Genomic DNA, 21,530 nt, shown 5'->3' with positions numbered 1-21,530 from the left:
GTTTGGAATCACACTTAACATGGCTGATTGGAACACACCTCCTGCCCAGGGTGTCCCCCGACTCGTGCCTCAAGTCTCCTGGGATAGGCTCCTGGCCAGCCACCCCCCACCCCCGACCCCGACTACAGGATAAAGCGGTATAGGCCACAGGGAATCAATACTTGTGGAAATACAGGAAACAAAAGGAGTAAATTGTCGTTTAAGGAAATTTTTCTGATGCCAAATTGCAGCATTTTCAATCATCTTTTCCCTCTCGGTAGCTGACAGCATATTATCCAAATCACAAATGTGATATCCAGAAGAAACAAGTCGACTGACAGGCTGTAATTTACATGGAAGGAAGATTTCAGTAATGTTTCAGCTCCGCACAAAGCAGTTACAGATATTCATTCATGGACTTAATTACCCTTGATGCATTTTGGCTCGTAAGGAACTCGAAGCTCTTTGGTCTTCGAAAACTGGGCTGAATGTTAGTCAGAAGGAAATTATATCGAAGTGACATTAAAACAAAACAACACACACAGAGCTTGGAGGAGAGACGTCTAGATACTGGTTGGAGAAACATGTGCGGAACTTAACAGCGAGCTAAAAATGAGCATCAAATAGAGACGCGTTTCTTTCAAAAGACATGAAAACTTTTATAGGACACGATGGAATTAAATAAGACGCACTGATGTGTGACCAAATTCTTTATTGTTATTTCAGCAAAGCCATACAGATATCACAGACTTGTTCCTCGTTCACTTCACAGTCCTGACTCGCGAGCCTCTTTATTTGATGCCGGCGTTGGTCATGGTTTGGGCTTTGCAAACACCTTTCCCGGCGACCTCGAAGGCGGCTCCCTTGTAGGTGGCCACGCCCTGGTTATCCGTGCGCAAATCTGGCTGCACCTGCTCCCACACCTTCTTCTTGGGGTTCAGTTCCTTATCAGGTTCACCTGCGGAGAGGGACGAGACCGACGAGCAGGTTAAATACGATGTACACTGTAGTGAAAGTCAGGGGGCGGATTGAAGATCACGGAAAAGGATTCAGAACATGAAAGGGAAGAGGTTTTCTTTTCATCTCGTTGACTGGATTTAGTGGCAACACGTATTTATTTATTTATTTTATTTTTTTTAAATGTGCATGTGAGTGCATTTCTTTACTCGTGACATTGACGCTGTCGTCCTAAAGCTGTAAGAGCTGCAATTACAGGTATGATGTTAACCTGTAATTGATGTTAATGTCTTTAGTAATGAAGCTATAAATCACTATCAGTATCAGTGATGGTAAAATACAAGCTCCAACAACAATCCCACACAACTAGTTCAGCGAGAAGAAAAACTGAGCAATTCAGTGATTGGATGGCTTTCTTTCTTTTATTTTTATGATTTTTTTTTAGGGCGTAAAAGCAGATCAACCCAAATGCTATTAAAAGGACCTGGAGAAAATTTTGGGATTTTTTTAGTTTTTGGAACTTTTTTGCACGAAATTTGATACGCATAGATGCAGCTTACAAAAAACTCTTCTTGCTAATAACATTACGAGTCTGTGGTTCGTACAGGAACACCCTTGTGTCTTCCTAAGCCTCCAACATGACGCCTCATAAGAGAGAGAGAGAGAGCGAGCCAAGAAGATCAAAACAGACAAAAAAGAAAACGTACTTGTTCACAGTGAACATCTGGTTAATGGGATTATTCTTTAACCCACTTTGAGACGATGAAGCCAACCAATTGTGTCGACCCCAATGTGGTGCCTTCAATCAGGATAAAAAAAAATCCCTGATTTGCTTTCTGGCTGGCTGGAGGGACACCGTTAAAAAAAAAAAAAGGAAAAAAAAGAAAAGAAAAAGAATTCTGGAACAAGAATAAGGCAGAAGAAAGCAGGAGGATAAAAGTCCTGCAGAACTGATGAGAGCGCGTGGGACAGACACCCTCAAAGTCCTGCTTTGGATCTAGACCCGACCAGGAATCTCCGGGGCGAGTTATCCCACAATCCTCCCACCCCTCAGTCTTTACCAGAACAAAAGGGGAACTCTCGATCATGTTGTGGACGAGATGTTCGAGCATACTGAACTTGTTTGGTGGCACCTGTTTTTATTTTGCTGGAGGAGATCGGCATGTCTGAGACCGTTTGAGAAGGGCGACTCCCGGGCCTGCGCAGGATTCGCGATACACCTTCTTTAAATTAATTGAAGACTGAAAGGGGTGTGTGTGTTTACACCCATTTCCTCAGGACGTGCCTGAATAACAACAGAACACCATCCTAATGCTCTGATTAGGTCACCTCCTCCTAATGAGCATCCACAGACCATTGAAGCTCATGTGAATGAGCCGCAGAAGAACTGAGCGGGGCTTCGACTCCGCCGCGAACGCCATCTGTGTTGTTCTTGGACAGTTGAAAGCCATGTGCTTGGCGAGTTAGCTTCCTGTTTTGCTTACAATAAAAGGGGGCAATTAATTCATCGCTTTGCACCGTGTTTTCAAAGTAAAAGAATACTCGGGCCTCGTAACTTTATTGAAGCAGACAATTAATTCCCGTTAGCGTGCACTGATGAGCTTTGATTAGGTGAAGAAAACTAAACTTAATAAAATGTGAAAGAGGAATTCAGAGACGTTTTCCCCAGACGTCAGAGTCTTGATGGCGGTTAAAGTAAAAAAATGAGCGAACGCTTATACGAGCCTGAATTTCATTATATCACACACCAGGACTCAACAAAAGAGAGAGAGAGAGAGAGAGAGAGAGAGAGAGAGAGACGGGGGTGTGTGGAGTTGGGGTTAAGTGTAGATCGTCTGCACCTGGAAATCCCTGGAAAGAGACTCGATCTCCAGGCTCCGCCCCACTGGGTGGGTCCAGGATCTCCACCTTGTCTGGACTGCTGGCGCACATCACCATGGCCTGAGATACAACTCCTCTCATCTTGGCTGGCTTGAGGTTGCACAGGAGCACCGCCATGCGGTTCTGCATCTGTTGGAAGAAAGTGGGCGGAGTTATCACACGCAAAAGGTTGAGAGGTTGTCTGATCTGAGCCACTTTCATACGCGTGTTCCTAGATCAGTTATTTACCCGCGAAGTGTTCATGAGACCCGAATGAGAAAGGGAAGGTCCGAGTTCATTCAAATAAATATCAGAACTAAACAACGTGGCTTGTGATGTGAACGAGCAAAACTAAGGCAGAAACAGATGATTTTGGGGGAAAACCATTCATCTGATTTCTTAAAAAAAAAAGTAATAGCACCCATTGGCAGCGTGGTCCTCCGATGGTACGCCCCTATACGTGTACCTCCTGATGGCGCCCCAACAATGACTACTACTACTAATATTGTTTATGTATTGCTTCTTAAACATTTATTCTACACATTATTATAAATTGTATATTGTAAATAAAAGTTTCTAAGGTGCCAAGTTTTTCTGTGTACTTCTCCCCTGCACATACACAAGGAGTCTCCAGTGTCAGTGCTCTGCAACCACCCACACACACACACACACACACACACACACACAGCTGTTTTTTTTTTCTTCCCCCCCAGTCACATCAAGTTTTCCAGCACAAATAAAACCTTCAATTGAGAGAGACAGAAGACAGATAAACACCAGTGAAGAACTTTATAGCTGCTTTGAACAAAACATTTAACTGATAAAAATGATAAAACGCCTTCTTGTTTAATAAAATGATGTAATCGGCGACTCTGGTAATAACCAGAGAGGAGGAAATCAACACATCTCTGATTATTCTCAGTAACAGCTCGCCTGTCGCGGTTTATTAGACTGTTGCTCTCAGTATCTCAGATCTCCAGCGTCGCGCGTTGGAACCTTCTGAGATCAAACTGTAGCTGTAAAGTTCCTGACATGGGAGAGTCGTGAGGATCAAGAGGAGGACTTATATACCACGTCAGCTACCTGGCTCAGATCCGTTTGTATTTTCTCGTTAAAAGGTACTTACAAAAAAACAAAAAAAAAACATAAAATTAGGATTCGTTCTTCCTTTTCATCTTCATTTAAGAAGCCTTCAGATTTAACAAAAATAACAGAAACTCCTAAAAATAATTGTTTACCATGTTCGCTAAATTTGCACCATGTTCAAATTCAAGGGTTGATTTAAAAAAATATATATTTTCGAAATTAAAATCAATCAAAACAGTGAACTGTGGGATCATAATAAAATTCAATAGAAATATTTATGAGTCAGGTAAGATGCCTCTTAGCATGCGAGAGTTAAACGTGAATTTCATCATGATAATAGCATAATTAATCCCTGATTGAAAAAACAAATAATCAATTATTCAGATTATGACTTGCACAGTTACTCAATTCCTCTCATTTAGCTTTTACTTTTCACCCACATGTTTAGGAATCATGAGCGTCCCAACAAAAAAAGATAAAAACGTCATTTAAAAGTTTCACTTTTAAAAGTCCCAGACGCCCCTGGTATAATAAACGTACAGCGCTCTGCTCGTTCACTGACAATATAAAGCTCTGATAATCAACGCAACTCTTTTACAGAAATGTTTCACACACACCACAACCCTAAACCTGCTAATCTGACTTTAAAAACCTTTTAAACGTTTAGACTAAACTGTACAGAGTGTGCTTTTACTCAAAGCCGCACTGTTTAAACCGCGAGTGTAAATGTCCAGGGAAACGCCACTGACAAGTCCACCTTTTGTCCGATCATCGCGTCTGAGAGAACGTCTGAGTGGACAGACTGGAGCGTTTGTTATCGAAGCAGTGGTATGGTATAGTAACACACACACACACACACACACACACAGAGGAGAGCTCAGAGGGATGAACGAGAGACTTTCATGGATGTAATTAAGCTTAGCCGGGCGAGCGCCGGGGGGGGGGCCCTAAACAAATCATAAAAAATCTAGAGGTTCCTGAACACGAGACGAGGAGAACTGGACGAGTTGTGACGTGCGGTGAGTCAGGAGCGCACCGAACCGTGGTGGCGACGTGGCCGCAGGCGATTTATTCTGATTTACGATGCTTAAGAAAACTGAAAGTCCTTTCACTCGGACTAGTCTACATTTAGGGATTAGAGCCAAAACACAGCCTTCATGTTCCTCCGCAAATAAAACGGCCGTCTCCTGCTATGGTGATGTATTACAGCACTCACGACTTCACGACCGGCACTAAAGCCGTCACGAGTCACCAGCGCTTCGGGAAGGAACAAAAGGCCTTGATTAAACAGTTGCTGGAACTTTCACACAAGGATTTGCGCGAGTACGAGACGGCCCCGCCCGCCGCTGTTTAGAGCGTCTGCACGTCCGCGAGGATCACGTGCACCTCATCTTCACCTTCGTGAGGGACAGGAAGTGAGCGCTCGATAGTAACATAATCCCACAGCTCAGTGTGTTAGGACCGTCACTGCATTCTAATGTTACTCTACCACTCAAAAGTTTGTACCCCTTTCTAACTCCATGATTTTTATTTGTTGATATTGAGATGTTTATCTGCTCCTTCTGCTCTGTAAAGCTTCATAACGGCTCTAATCTGAGGTGCTGGTTGTTAATTGGTGATTTCTGGGGCTGGTGACTCTAAATGAACTTCTCCTCTGCAGCAGAGCTCAGGTTTGGAGACAGTTTCATCATGGAGCTTGATGGGTTTTTACAAACGCACTCGACACGATACTGTTCCAGAACAGCTGACCTTCATGTCGTTGCTTAATGAACTAGTGTGTTATTTCATAGCTTTAAAAATCTCAAATATGTTTGTAGACTGAAGAAAATAAATCCTGTATGGAACGGCTGATCCTTGAAAATCGACTGATTAATAACACAAACCCTGACTTCTTCCGAATAGTACGAGTAGTTCAGTATGCCGGACTCATCTGAAACACCGGCCTCCCAGGAACTCCTTTAATGTCTAAAATTTAAAATATAGTTCCAATAGCTACAATGTCTTAAATGTAGTAATAATATCTTACAATACAGTTACAATATCTTAGATTTGAAGATCCTACTGCAATTTGTTTGAGCGTAAATATTGTATTGTTTTTCTTTTCTTTTTTTGTATTTATACACTATACTGTTTCTATTTGCACATTTTACTTTGCTGCTGTAACAAAGACATTTCCCCACCGTGGCACAAATAAAGGTTTTTTTCGTTTTCAAAAAGAATATAAATTATGAAATAAGAGATTTTCTTTTACAAATTAGAAATGTATATAAAAATCTTTTAGTGGTAAAAAGAATTTTAAATGTACATTATGTACAAATAATAATAATAAAAAAAATCTTATCTTAATGAGAAAAAAAAACAGCCCGGTTTGATCATCAAATCACTTTTTTTTTACCTCATGCTGCCCCCCTGCACATAACAGGAACAAGACATGTTTGGGAACATCAATAAAGGAGTTCCTGGGAGGCCGACGTGAATCAGACCGACAGTCTGATCATGTAAACTTTCTATCTTGATGGTGTTCAAGCTCTAATGAAACACTGTGATAAGTGTATTAGTGTATCAGGGGATTATATAGAGAAATAAATGGAGTTTTTACTTATAATCGGTCCTGGTTTGACTTGAACGCTCCTCGTACACAAAATTGTGTAATAAATTTATAAAAGGCAACACAACAAGAGGTTTAGTTTTGTCTCAGAGTTGTGATGGTGTTAAACCCTGCAGTGTGCTGTTCAGGTGTGTGTGTGTGTGTGTGTGTGTGTGTGTGTGTGTGTGTGAGGGCGAGTTACCTGCTCTAGTGGGATGTGCTTGACGAGGCCGCTGACCACGGTGCGCGGCGCCGCTTCACCCACATCCACCTCCTCCACGTACAGCGAATCGGCGTCCGGGTGCTTCTTCGCCGTGACGATCCTCCCGACGCGCAGGTCCAAACGAGACACGTCCACCTTGGCGTCCTCCTGAGGGGGAGGAGCCTTCTTCTCCGACTTTTCTCCTGAACAGACACACACACTCACACGATTTAATTTACAAACTGAACAAAGAACAAAAGTTTATGTCAGGCTGAACTTCATCATTTTATTACTCAGACCCCAGAGTCTCGGTGCGAGCATCAGGACGCGGTCCAGCGCATTTCTCTGAGCTGACATCATCAGGGACGGTCATGTTTACGTGCAAACGATCAACATTTTTAAACAAGCACATGCAAGATGAGCGAGAAAAGGAAGCATGTGGTATTGCTGGTGAGGCTGGCACAACCACATGCCCATGGCACCTACTAACTTTTAAGAGATCAGATTTCACGAGGAGTTTTAATATGGTGTGAGACGAGGCTTATTTTTAGCCACACTGTTCTCCGGAGAAACATTCCTCATCGTGTACACAGAAACTATGTGGCTCGACGTCTCCCCTCTAACACATCACCCTGGGGTGTGCGCAAACACACACACACAAACACACACACAAACACTTTACTGCTTTTTATTGTTCCGATAATCAGGAAATTTATTTGTCAGGGCAGAAAAAAAAATAAACAGGTTTTACATCTTTAAACTGCTTCTTAGGAAGTTTGTCATCTGTAACCATAACCTTTCTTAGAAATTAAATAAAGAAGAGAAAAGCAGTTTGTGTTGTGCTGATGTAGGATAATAATCAACAACAGAGTGATGTGATGGGACCAGGAGCATCACACAGCCACTATCACACCTTAAAGTTAATTATTCAGTAACATCCCAGAGTATTATTCACTTACATTAAGGTATACAGTGCTGCTGGGAAAAAGTATTTGCCCCTTCCTAATTTTCTTTTTTCCCCCTCTTATATATTTGCCAGTGTTTTTAAAATTATTTATTTTTTACGTGAGGAAAAATACTTCCCTAACCTCGGAATGTCCTTAAATAATAATAATAAAATAATAATAATAATAAATTAACAATTGAATAAATAAAAAAAAGCTGTTGTAGTGGCCTAGTGAAAGTCCGGAGAACTTAATGTCGATTGAGATCTTTAAACAAACCCTGCAATGTGGCTAAATTAAAACAATTCTGCAGAGAAGAGCGGGTCAAAATTCCTCCACGACGACGCCAAAGACTCATCGCCAGTTATCAGGAACGCTCGACTGCAGTCGTTGCCGCCACAACCCGGTTCGGGGGCAATTACTTTTTCACAAGGGGCCTGAGAGGTCAGTACAACTTTTTTTTTCTCCCTTTAATAAATAAAGTCATCATCATCTAAAAAACTGCATTTTGTATTTACTCAGGTTGTCTTTCTGTAACATTAAATATCCGTTTGTTCTCAATCATTTAAATGTTACAAAAAAAAAATCAGAAAGGGGTACAACATCTTTTACACAGCACTGTAATATGTATAACATGCTTATTCCATGTCGAACCTGTTCCTCTGTTAGAAAGGACCGACACTGGAGACTCCTTCCTCAAACATGTAATACGCCTGTGAATGACTTCCTACAAGGGAAACCATTGTTGGAACGGTCGCACATCGCTATAAACCTGTGATTTTATTCTTGTTGGAACTGCCATCATCGAGGGAAACAAATAAATAAGTTTATATGGCTTAACCGATTAGAATCAAGAATTCACTACAGGTTATATTGTCCTGGAAATCTGATTCATGTCCTTTTCAAAACATGAACTTGACTTTCCAGGCACGGAATGAAACGGTCACTGGAAGGCGTCGCAGCTGGTCCACAGGCGCGTCGTAAGCGAACAGACATTTTTCAATATATTTTATATTTGATCGTAAAAAAACACACTTTCTACAAATTCCTTACTTCTTAAGATATAAAGTAGGAGAGATAAATCATCTTGTACGTAGCATGTGATGCACACCTGCTGTGACGGCTTACAGGACTGTAGCGGTTTCTAACAGTTAACACTTCATATCCACCAGCCATCCATCCAGTGTCTAACATCTGGACTGATGGACTGCCAGATCCTTACACACGAGAGATCTTCTTTAGTTTTCTCCTCAAACTAAACTCCGTGTAAAGAAAGCTTCCACAACAAATCTTTATACGTAGAAAAAAACCGGCACTAATTTGCAAATTAACACCACGTCATGTATGGGATTCCCACTTCTTTGTAAACACACATGGAATCATCTCTCCCAGGCACGTGCTATTATGCGAATTTAACTTTATAGTCATTTTTAGACATTTAGATCAACACTCACACACTTTGGGGGAGCTCCGAGAGCCACGTTCATTTGCTAAAAGAAATACAGGTCGTCCCCGACTTATGAACAAGATCTGTTTCCGGAGCACGTTTGCAAGTCGGATTTGTTCTCAAGTCTGACAAAGTGGGTCTTATACGCCTCTGACACGAATATACAATGTAAAGCCTACCAATCCACTTGAACCACGTCTGAGGAAGTGAATTTTAGACAATGTAATATTTGCGCCATTTTTGTCTCAGAGCTGTTTTTGTATTGGACTGTGAACTCTGTTTTGTTGAGGATTTTCCTAAAATTATGATTACTCACCATCAGGACAGCTTTACAGGACAGACATTTTCTATCGTCGTGCTCCTGGACTGATTCATCGATTAGTCAACTGTGTGTTGTTTAACACTTCTAGTGTTGTGTGTTGTTGCATGTAATCACACTTTATTCATGTCCCTTTAAATGATCTTTGTATTTAAAAGGTACAGGTAAATTACTGAACTAACCATTGGTTAATTTCTCCCGTGTATAGAGACTTTGGGAACGCCCCCATACCTAAATAAAACCCTCAAATGGTTTGTTTATTATAATCCAAAAGCAGATTTATGTGAAAAATCAACATCTTGTTTACGCTCTAAAAATCTGCTCCAGGCCTCAGGTTTGTTTACAAATCCCACGATGCCGAGCAATCACCCCGAATCTGCTGAAGATCTACAAACTCGGTCGAAAGCAATGACGTCGTTACCACTTCCTCTGTTAGGAACATCAACCCAAACTACCAATCTGTACTACTGTACATCAAAGCTCCCTGATAATCATCAGTTACACACTCATGTTTCACATTCATTATAACTAAACATTTAGTTTAGGACTAAAGTGTGCTACAAGTAAGACCTTATATGCCATGTGACTGAAAAGGTGCACAATTTATGCCTGTGTGATACAGATTCTTCTTTGCTTGATATTTTTCACATAAAAAAACAACAACAACTTGTCACTCTTGATCTGCTGCTCGGAGCGTTTGCACGTACCCGAGGGATGATCAGTGCAGACATGCCCACAAAAACAAAACACAAAAAGTCCACCTGGACTCGCATGGTGTTGACCTATGTCCAAGGAGTCCAGTTCTTCTTGTCACTAATTTCAATGTCTCAAACAACTTCAGAAGAATGTTGTTCAAAGAAGAAGGAAATTTCAGAAAACAAAACAAAGGAACGAATTTCAGGATGAACAGAGTCTTTAAATGCCTCTTTAATCATCACTACCATTATGTTTACTTGTGCATGAACAAAAATATTTGACTGAAATATTGAGACGGAATGTAACAGAAGAATAAGTAGTATTATTATAGTTCCCTTTCAGTCGAGTCACTCAGTACAAAAATAGGTTAAAATCAGCTTAACTGTTCCTGTTGGTGTTAGCAACAACACCCTTATTTGGCGGAGTGCTGACTTTAAGTTTACTGTCAGAGTATTAGCGACATCTCAGTTGGGTTCGGTTCTGTTTAGTCGTGCTAACTGTGCCAGCTAGTATGAGCATGCAAGCTAGTGTGGCAAAAAAGTCATCCGCTGTTCGCCCGTCCTCAGGAGTGCAGTTTCTCTTTGCATGAGAAGGACCAGCACGAAGTGTGCCCCGACTGTCTGGGAATTCTCCATGCTAGGAGAGCGCTAGCTAAGCGCGAGTCATGTGTGCTTTGTCACCAGCTCCGGCGTTTAATGCTAAAAGGGGGGTCACGTTTGTGCAGAGATTCCTGGGGAAAAAAAAAACCCACAGTTGGTCAATAAGACCCCCTTCCTTTCCGAATTAGCAGTTCCAGCTATGCCCGTGTCTGCTGACAAGGAGTTTTCGGCAGAAGTCCCCGCACTTAGCTGGGCAGACCAAACAGAGTATTTTGAGGGTTCGGAGGACCATGAGCTCTCCTACAGTGCTGGCCAGCAGCCAGGCACTGAGCAGCATGCTTTGGTGGATGATGACATGCGTGATATCAGTCTGGAAATGCATGGCTTGTCGGACGACGAGTATGAAATTTTGCCGTATACTCAGAGCTCCACAGCAACGCGGGATGGCGAGTGCAGTTGTAGCACAGAGGCATCTATGGCTCACGCTCTCAGACATCCCAGAAAGAGACAGGGCCGTCGACTTAGATGAACCGCTGTCTGCTGAGGGTTTGTTCGGCCCTTCAGGCAAAGTTTGGCTTCAAGAGAAAACAGGCTGGCGTATGGGCCCCCCACCGAGCCTCCGGAAGGATTCAGCATCCAGGAAGAAAAATCCTCACTCCTTCTAGCTCAGATTTTAAAGGGAGAGGAGCTCTGGCAGCAGGGAGACACTGTTTCTCGTATGGTTCACTATGGTATGTTCAGGGAATCAGTCCCAAACGGTGTTGCAATTCCCTAACACAGTACCCCAAGCACAATCCTCCCCCACCTCACACACAAGTGTATCTTTTTAAGTTATGAACACCAGTTGGGAAGTGTTTTAAAAAATTCTCTGGGACTTACAGCAAGTGCCCTTGATGTTTACGGTTTGATTCCCCCAGAAATGGTGCCTTTTGTAAACTGTGTAAATGGTCCATTATTAAAACCCAATAAAGAGTTACCCTTTAATTATTTACAAATGTTGCAAAACAAAAAAGCCCAGTGCCATCTATGAGGCTGCACTCTTTTGGAACTCTGTTCTCTCTTTCGTAGTCAAGACCGTGGTGTCGGACAACGGTGCAGTGTTGCTCCGGGAGGAGATTTCAAGTGGTTCCTCCTTCGGAAGCGAACTCGGTTGGTACAGCCGTTATTTTGTCGTTCAAAGAGAGAGGGAGGACTGCATCCTGTTTTGGATCTGAAAACATTGAACATGTTTTTTTTTAAGAACGTACAATTTAAAATGCTTACGCTGAGGCAGCTGCTAAATGCAATAGGCCAAGGGGACCGGTTCACTACAATAGATCTCAAGGATGCTTACTTTCATATAGCGATCTTTCCGCGCCACAAAAAAATTCTGAGGTTTGCATTCAAGGACGTGGCCTACGAGTACCTGTTCGGCAACATTCACAAAGTGCGTAGAGGCGTCGCTGTCTCCTTTTTAGGAGAGAGGCATTTGCATATTGGCCTATTTAGACAACAGGGCACTAACAGCGAGCAGGCGGAAAAACAGACGGTGCTAGTTCTGTCTCACATTCAGACTCTAGGGTTCTCAGTAAACATGCAGAAACATGTTGACTTCGAGTCAACAGTTTACATTCCTGGGTCTGGAGATATGCTCCATGAATTGGTATGCTTTACATTGTATATTCATATCAAAGGCGTATAATACCCACTTTGTCAGACTTATGAACAAATCTGACTTAGGTACAGAACTCGTTTGTAAGTTGGGAACTACTGGGATTTAATTATTACCGCTGACCCAAAGCCTTAACCATCCCATTCCTTATGTAGCCCTCCTTTGGGAAGGTATTTCGGTAAGATTTTTTGGAGCGTCGCTGCAGGGGTTTGCAATCATTTAGCCACATGAGTATCAGTGAGGTCATGCGAGGACATTCTGGGGTGTAGTGTTCAGTGTGGTCGAAGGCAGAGCTCGAGCTCTGGATAAATGCTGGAGCAGGTTCGGGTCAGTTGTGAGCATTTAAACTTCTTAATAGTTTGAGGAAATCCTGCATGCTGCTGTAATGATCCAGGATGGATTGTGTGCTCGTTTGTCCTGTTGCACAGCCTTTAGTTAATGAAGTTACTTAAGTGTAGCATTCTGGGAGGCTATAGATATAATTCTATCACCGCTCCCTCTAGACTCACCTTTCTTCTCTGCTTTAGCTTTCGTCTTGGGCTCGGTGCTGTTGGCTGGAGGGCTTTTAACGGCGGGCGCTGGAGCTGCGGGAGCGGGTTTCGCTGTGGGCTCGGGGGCCGAGGGCTTGGACGCACACTGGACGCTGGAGTCTGCCGGGGGCATGGGCACCGTCACTGTTCACAAAACACACACACATGCACACAACAGAGAGTTTAGCTCTACAGCACCACTGCAACTTTCCATACCATAATGATTAACAATAAGCTCTGGGGTTAACCTGAGACAAATAGAGGAGCAGTTCCAATGTTCAAAAAACAACAACCGTTACAGCAGACTAGGTTAGGGCCGCATGGAACAAACAAGCGACACAATATAAGTCTCTCTCGTCATGACAGAGGAATATGAACGAACAGAGACGCTCTTTATGCCTCATTTCAATACGACCAGAGATGCTTTGGAGCCGGTTCCCAAAACCTTTATCCCGCTGGCATTTCACTGACAGGAGAAATGTTCATAATTTACTGCTGAGCATAAACAACAAAACATAAAAAAATGAAAGAAAAAAATAAATAAATCTAAATGTAATCGATCATTTAAGATGTGTTCTGTGTTTACTTTTATTTATTGATTTAACGGATCTCATGCTTCTTCGGATGAGAAATCAAATCGACTCTGAATCAACCAGACTTCACAGAGTGAACTGAACAGCTCGTTTTCTGTTTTATTTCATTTTTTTTATTTTGTTATCGTAAAGAACCCGAGCCAAAGCACAAAGCTGATGTGCTGCAAAAACACAAGTTTAGGAACAAAAAAACCAAACAAACAGTGAACATAAAGCACAAAGGATATTAAACTGGTTATTTCCGTGTTTATAATTTAATCTAATTGTTCCTTTAGTACGGACTCCGTGTTCTTCATGCTCGGTTACGTTTTATGATTTCGAGACCCACTTGGCACGAGTTTGTTTACAGTGTTCCCTCACTGTAGGTCTGATTAATGAATAAAAGAGCTTCATAGGAACATTTTTAGCGTTGTACAGTCCTCAGGCCAGAACTGGTAATTTTTTTCTCGGATTCTCCAATCATGGTCTTGGAGCAATATTAGATTGCACAAGTGTGGTGTTCAGTGAAACCAGCAAGACACAAATTTTACTCTGATTTTCAGCAAACAGAGTAATAATTTTTTCAATAAATTCAAATAAATTTAATTTTTATGGTGCCCTTAACAACAGAGATTGTTGCAAAGCAGTTTTATGTAGTAAAAAAACAGTAAATGAATAAATATTTATTGGTTAATTAACATGTGGTGACGGTGGCAAGGAAAAACTCCCTGAGAAGTCATGAGGTAGAAAAGGGACTCAAAAAGGGAACTTATACCAGACAGCGTGACCTGTAACCAGTAACCACGGTAACATGAAGTCCAATTTGTTAAGGTCACAAACCGTTCGCTGATGGAAAACTTGGGTACAAAAACTGTTTGTGACGAATTCAGTCCTAAAACTCTTCAAACATTAAAACAAAACCCGGATTGTATTAATGTTGCACTTTTTTCTTAACCGATACTTGAACACGTTAACAATGAGTAATCGATTAATGGTTAATAATTAATGATCGGCAGACGCACATTTCACCTTCAGTTTTACTTAAACAGATCTAGCGATGTGATCCAATGGTTCCTCGCGCAGCCCCTTCGAGAAGTACAAAACAACAACAACCCCCCCATCCCCCGAAAACAAATCGCATCAAATCATTTGCACGTCCGTTAGGCTGCAGTTTTTCCTTTATATCTTGAGTGACAGATGTCTCGTCCAATCAGCGGTAAGACTTTAATTCGCAAACTGTACCTACCTTTTCCAGTTTGTCTAATTTATTATTTTGTTTCCGGATTTGTTATATTGTTTTTGAATGCATTTCATTTTTTTGTTTTCATTTTGTTTTTGCATGCATCTTGTTTTTCGGTTCTGGCCACTGTACTCTCACCCACATGAACACACTGACACATGAATTGCCCCGCCCCATCACACACAGGCACTGGGCGTAACCTGAACATACAACGGTTCGTCTTGTTGAACGGCGTGTTTACGGTAAGTGCTTTAGGATAACAGCGACCGGTTTTGTGACACAGCTCAAATTAGTACAGTATGTAAGGATTAGTGTATGACTAATATGTAAGGAGTCTGGCTAGTCAGGATAGCTAAGCTAACGTTAGGTTACAGGCAGGTTGGAGAGAGAAGAACGACATCCGAAACAAATGTGAGAAAGAAAAGGAAGTTCACATGGCCCACATGGCGTCCAGTCATGTCGGTCTAACGTCAATCTGTGAAGGATGAAGGAACTGGTAGTTGAGGAGACTTCTCCAAGTTCAAATTTCGAGTTGAAGGGGTGTATTTTTAGTGGTCAACCATGCCAGTTTCCAAAGCTGAAATATTTCCGCTAAGTGTGACCTGGGTAACTTTGTGGACGGGAAGCTGCCGATACGATATTATAACGATACCCAGGCGGCGGTTCGACTAATATCACCATTTTATAAATATTCAGTGTTAAATGCGCACTGTGCTGCCTGGCAATGTGTCTACAGTTTAGAGTCATAGAGGAACTGCATGAGAAATAATTCAGACATGTACTTTAAAAAATATAATAATAATAAAATAAATAGATTTTGGATGAGCGATACATACATCACCACAAGAATACTAAACAAAGGCAAAGGTGTCAATGTGTGATAAATTGAAATGGATTAAATAGGTATATGAAATAAAAAGTGTATCGACTAAACTTCCCCTCACTGTACAGACAGAGAATTAATTAACCACGAGACCCAGCAGCATCCTGCTGTTAAACTCTTCTCTAAAGGTTTTCTAAAAAGAACAAACCAAAAGCCTGACGCTTATGTTACATAAATCACTGCTAAACAACACAAAGACAAACCCTCGGGCCGGTTGAAGTAAAGAAAAAATAGGGTGGGGGGGGGGGGGGGGATGTGTTATAACAAACAAATAAACTCAGAGCTCTCTAAAGAAGACCGACACCCCAAACCAGAGTGTGCAGTCTGATTGTCCACTGCTGATGTGTGTGTGTGTGTGTGTGTGTGTGTGTGGGACGCAAGCCTGTATTTTTGTTAATTATGATAATCATTGTTTATTTAAGCTAACTACAGACCCCTCCAAAGTGCAGACGGTGCGAGAAGCCGGGCGACGCCGCTTCGACTCGGCCTGTTTTCTTACAAACGGAGAATAAAGTGCGCTGTGTGACGCCTGAACTGGGGCGTCTTATACAAAAACTTCCCCTTGATCTCTGATTAGGCTCAGATGCTCCAGTTCACCAATGCCATCAAATAAATAACAAACGGCATATTAGAACACGCGTTTAAAAGGAAAATTTTTTTTTTATCCAATGCTATTTATTATTCGTCCAAAAATAACAAAACTAAATTTCTTTTTTTTTTTTTTTTTTAAGAATAAAGAAGGCCAAGTACCCTATTTGTTCCCACTAGGCGGCTCTGAAACGCATTACTTAAGTGTTAATGATGAAACGGCTGCCTTTAGCTGCCTGTTAACACGAGGCAGAGGCTAGCAGAGGCAGGAGAGAGTCGCTGCGGAGACACACGGACCTGCCGCAGAGCTTCATTAGTCTCGGTTAACGATAGGGACGGGAATCACCGCAATACCTAGGTGATGATTATAGTTGTATTGCAGTTTCATAAACATCATCACTCATCATCATCATCATCATCATCTATACTGCTTTATTCCTGTATTCAGGGTCGCGGGGGCCTGGAGCCTATCCCAGGAGACAGGGTAGACCCTGGACAGGGCGCACACACACATACACACGCACGCACACATTCACACACTACAGGCGATTTGAGAATACCAATTAACCTAACCTGCATGTCTTTGGACTGTGGGAGGAAACCGGAGTAACCGGAGGAAACCCACCAAGCACGAGGAGAACACGCAAACTCCATGCACACAGAGACGGCATAAACACCATAATTTTACAACTTTCCTAATTCGATAACGGATGTTTTTCTTCTTCTGATTTTCTTACAATTCTAAATAATCTTTGCAAATATCTGTAGGATTACAGAGAACAATACTAGTTCTGTAACACACCAACAGGGGGCAGCACAAGGCTGGACGCACCGGCACAGGAAGCCCCGCCCTTCATAAGTCAGCGTGCCAAAAGACATGGTCCTGTGTCCACTGAGAGCTGTGTGACTGGTGCTAATCTGACCACGTGTTCATCACCACATCAGTGATGTCATCATGGACGGCAAGTCCGTCCCCAGGAGCAGAAAGAACACAACAATGAAGTCTGAAAAAACTCCGTCAGCGTGCCGTTTATTCATTACGTGCCGTCGTTTAAATCTACGAGGGGCTGTTCAAGTCAAACCGGGACTTGTGGTGACATTTCTGGTGAATGAAGGCATAAAACATGCGATTTATATTTACAGAAGATTTCAAGCGCGGTGCGGTGATGAGACTCTTAGCTGCAGGAAGAAAAAAAAACAAAACTTTTGAACGGTGTGAATGTTTTAAAGAAGAAGTCCGAACGTACGCGAATGTATAACAGTTGGAAAATTCCCATCTATACATTAAGAGTCTCCTCACGGTCCACTTTAGCATTTTATTCCCAGGAATCAGGGTCACGTGTTGGTTTACCTCCTCTCCTTCTTTCCTTCTCCAGGAGCTGCCTCTTCAGTTCTTCAATCTCCTTCTTCAGCTTGGTGTTCTCCACCATCAGCATCTTCTCCTCCTTCACGGTGGCCTGCACCACTTCATCCAAATAAAACACAGATTAAATAATAAAAAAAAAAGACAGGCAGGACAACTCAGACACATGCTCATGTGTTTCAGCTCGGTCATCTGGTGTGTTTTTGAGTGGTGTATGCGTGTGGTGTGTGTGTGGTGTGTGTGTGTGGTGTGTGTGTGGTGTGGGGATCAAACATCTGGGTTTCCCCACTCACTGGATTTTTCTTTCAGCAGCTGGACCTGGTGTTTGAGGTACTCGATGATCCGATCCGCCTCGGCCGCCCGCTGCTCCAGTCTCATCAGTGAGGGGGTGTGGCCTGACATCCTGAACAAGGAGCGTGCTAAGAACCTGGAAACACAACAACAATAATAATAATTAACAAAAAGACCCATGAGGGAAAACTCAAACTCAGCGGAAACGTGCGGAGACATCTTTAAAACCAAACACTCAACAGGTCACTCAGGCAAAATTAAAGCGCCCTTTATTATTTCTTCCCAAAGTAACGACCCACGCTTGGTGCACAGCTGTCCAAACAGCAAGTCAGCATCTCAACATCTCACTCACACACACACACACTCACGCAGGTGGAATCTATATTGTTACTGGATAAATGGAAATGATTAAAGCACCCAATTGAAGGTTTCCACTTCAAGGCTTAAAAAAAAAAAAAAAAAAAGGCAAGGAACAGCAGCTGCATGTGAAAAAAAACTAAACAAAAAAAACCAACCCGACCGCCTTAACGAGATCCAGGACGGGTCTCGATCCGATCCAGTTGTGCACCGTAAAGAAACGCGCTGCCCTTCTCCCGCCGCCGGCTTGTATGGGTGCAAATATTAAAAACGACGCAGTGCTGTCTTGACTCCGCAGCGCCGCGGCTAATGTGTCCGAGGTTAAGATGCTTTTCAAGCTTCAAACGCTTCAACAAGGCCTCAAGTACATAGAAAAGAACATAACTTTGTCAAATGAATGATATAAAATAGAGGGGAGGGGGGGTGGGGGGTGGGGGGGGGTGTCAGGAAGGATTTTTTTTTCTTCTTTTTTCGTTGTTGTCTTTTCGAAGGGAGAGATGGAGGAAAAAATAAATAAATGTCTTAACACGTACAGTACACAGTACAGGGTGGTGCTGCAAAACAACAGCTGGTGCTGGATGGAAATTAAAAACACCGGAAAAAAAATAGAGCTGGAGTTGATAATGTGCACGGATCAAAGGCTTTTTCTCCCTAAAAGCACTTGGAGGGATTCGAGCGAAGCCCACGGTGGTTTTCATCCCCATCACCCCGAGGAAGCGAGCCTCGAACCGGCGGCCTGCAAAAGCCTCCGACCTTTCACGACCCCTTACGATCAACCAGGGATCTGAAATAAACATAAATAAGGTTTTAGAGATGCGTTAAGGAGCGGGGGTGAAAACAGATCGACATGTGGATCAGAGCTTCACTACGAAATAAACCCGGCACGCTGCAGACCATCATGTGTTAATGATCAGGAGCTTAGAGATCAGGAGATCAGGAACATAACTTGTATAACAGTACCCTTACATATAAAGCCCCTCCCCCATGAGATGCGTTTTAAATCTGCGATTCCGCCACCACGAAAATGTTTTACAGAACGTTGACCAAATCCCCGCCCCCCTTAAACCACCAGGCTAAGATGATGGGATGAAACGCGCGTCTGTCGAGTCACAATGGTGCACAGCTGGTATCAAAGATCGGCGCGGTTTTTACGGCGGCGTGCGGGGAGAAAGTTTCAGATTTATCACGCTTTTACACGGACTTCACAATCACGCCTTCACTTACAAGGAGGTTATTACTTTCTGTCTCTATCCCCAACACCCACACACACACACACACACACACACACACACTCAGCTGGCTCCTGGATTATTGGATGTTCGAGCACTGTATTAACTGAAATGAGATAATTAACCGCAAGATCAAAAATAATTAATTACTACTGATTCTAAACTCAAAAAAAGAAACTAAGGTTATCTATAGAACTATAGAAGGTTATTACTGCAGGTATAATTATGCTATAGATGTGCAAATACACAATTGTAGTAATGACAGAAATGTAAACAACTACTATACAACTACAGAAAGTTCTTACTACAGTACCAAAGTTATTAAACTACAGAAAAATAAAAATGACCAAAGTTACTGCGTCCAGAGTTAAATAAAGCTCCAACTGTGTGTCAAAAAATATGTAGAAAAAAAAATATGTCCTGGAGGTTAGAGGTGTGTATGGAGTGTGACGAGTCTCAGGAGTGCCTGTTAAATCTCACCCCAAAACTCATTTGGATTTTTGTCCAGAATTTTTTTTAGATGTCGATCCATATAAACTATTAAAAGTTCTCTATAGACATTCAAAGAGTTGTTGCTCTTACACAGACAGTTCTTACGTATTTAGTTAGTAAACATGTCTATAAGATAGAAATATTAAATCTAAATAATGTTACTTAGAAAGTTATTTTGAATTCTATAGTTAGAAAGGTGAAGAAATACAGAAACTATGTACTATGTAAACTATCTACAGAACTATTGAAAGTTATTATTGCTATAAAAATTAGAGCTGTCGAAATGATGGAAATGTAAACATCTATATATTTTTATTTTTAGTTCTATTTTTCCTAGCACATTTCTATTTTTATTTTTAGTTCTATTTTTCCTAGTTTAATTAAAATTTTTTATTTAATTCCTATCGTATTTCTTTTATTCATATTTATTTCTTATTCGTAAACTTTAATTCTCTTTTAGGGTCAATGGCAGTCGTATAATGCATTTCACTACATTTCGTACTGTGTATGTTTGTGTATGTGACAAATAAAATTTGAATTTGATTTGAATTTGAAATTCCTCCGGGTGCGTTTTGGAAAACGACATAAAATAACTGAGGCCTGTTGAGTTGAGCTCAGGACGTGCAGTGTAAAGGCTCTTCAGCTCAGTGGGTTCTTAATGTCCACCGGGTTTCACACGCGTACATGCAAGTGTGTAAGATCATATCCAGCTAAATCTCATGTGACCAGACTGTCAGACATCCTAACGGCAGCAGACTCCAACCTGTCTGACAATTTTCTCAAAAAGCCCAAAATAGTGGGAAAAAAACAATAATCCTTAGAAAAAACAATAGGACACTTCACACACTACAATAACACTTTACACACGATGACGTCACAGAGCTGATGTCATAGTGACTGGGCCCTAATAAACAGGGATAAAAATAAAATAAACCCAGAAGAACACATTATACTGGTTCATTAGCCTAAGAGTTTTTACGACATTTTTGTTCATACTTGAGGAAATAAAACAGGTTAATTAAAAAAAAAGAATAAAGCTTCTCTTTCTTAAAATTAATAAATCTAATGATATATTTGTAAGCTTTCAGTTTAAGAAACTAAGCCTAATGATGCAATTTAGGCCGTGTCCCGAACTAGCCTCCTGCCAAACATCTAGTGCACTACCTAGGGTGCACGAGCTCCTACATCAAAGCGACAGTAGTGCACTGGTACAGCGAGTATGACGCCGTTTGGGACTGAGCCCACAGAGCGGCGCTGAGGCTAACGCTAACAAGTGCAACTCTACCGAACGCTTAGCAGTGCTTTTCCGGCATTAAAACCGAGTTATAAGTGTTTTAAATAGCGTTAAAAATATACCTTTTAATTAATTAATTAAAAACATACAGAATGTTGCGTGTTAAAGCACTTACATACAAGGGTAATATAACACAGGCACGCTTCCGTCGCGTTTAACCAGCTACAGCGTCGCAGGATGATTACGTAGACGGCACGGCTTAATAACGCACTTATTTTAGATGAACAAAAAAGAATGTTTGAAATTCTTTTTTTTTTTTTTTTTTTGTTACTTATGATGTGCTACCTGATTTTTTGGTGGCGACATTAAAATAATATGTTAAGTTTTATTCTTGAATCTGATATTTTCACTTTATTATTAATTT

General features: G+C 41.6%; 1 protein-coding gene across 2 annotated transcripts; it reads right to left on the bottom strand.

Moving 5' to 3' along the window:
- Nucleotides 1-674: 674 nt before the first annotated feature.
- Nucleotides 675-21,348, bottom strand: aimp1a (aminoacyl tRNA synthetase complex interacting multifunctional protein 1a). 2 transcript variants are annotated; one of them, XM_053501374.1, is made up of 7 exons: nt 21,286-21,348; nt 17,797-17,930; nt 17,492-17,605; nt 12,837-13,001; nt 6,672-6,874; nt 2,778-2,946; nt 675-937 (listed from the first exon to the last, which is right to left on the bottom strand). In XM_053501374.1, the coding sequence occupies exons 2-7, from the start codon at nt 17,903-17,905 to the stop codon at nt 771-773; spliced, it is 927 nt and encodes a 308-aa protein (XP_053357349.1). In that variant the 5' UTR covers nt 17,906-17,930; nt 21,286-21,348; the 3' UTR covers nt 675-770. The 2 variants fall into 2 exon arrangements, with proteins under 2 accessions (XP_053357349.1, XP_053357348.1); XM_053501373.1 differs by having other exon boundaries at nt 21,282-21,346.
- Nucleotides 21,349-21,530: the final 182 nt, after the last annotated feature.

The sequence above is a fragment of the Clarias gariepinus genome, chromosome 8 (genome assembly GCF_024256425.1).
Source record: "Clarias gariepinus isolate MV-2021 ecotype Netherlands chromosome 8, CGAR_prim_01v2, whole genome shotgun sequence".
NCBI classification, from domain to species: Eukaryota; Metazoa; Chordata; class Actinopteri; order Siluriformes; family Clariidae; genus Clarias; species Clarias gariepinus.
This window is presented reverse-complemented; position numbering and strand designations above follow the sequence as displayed.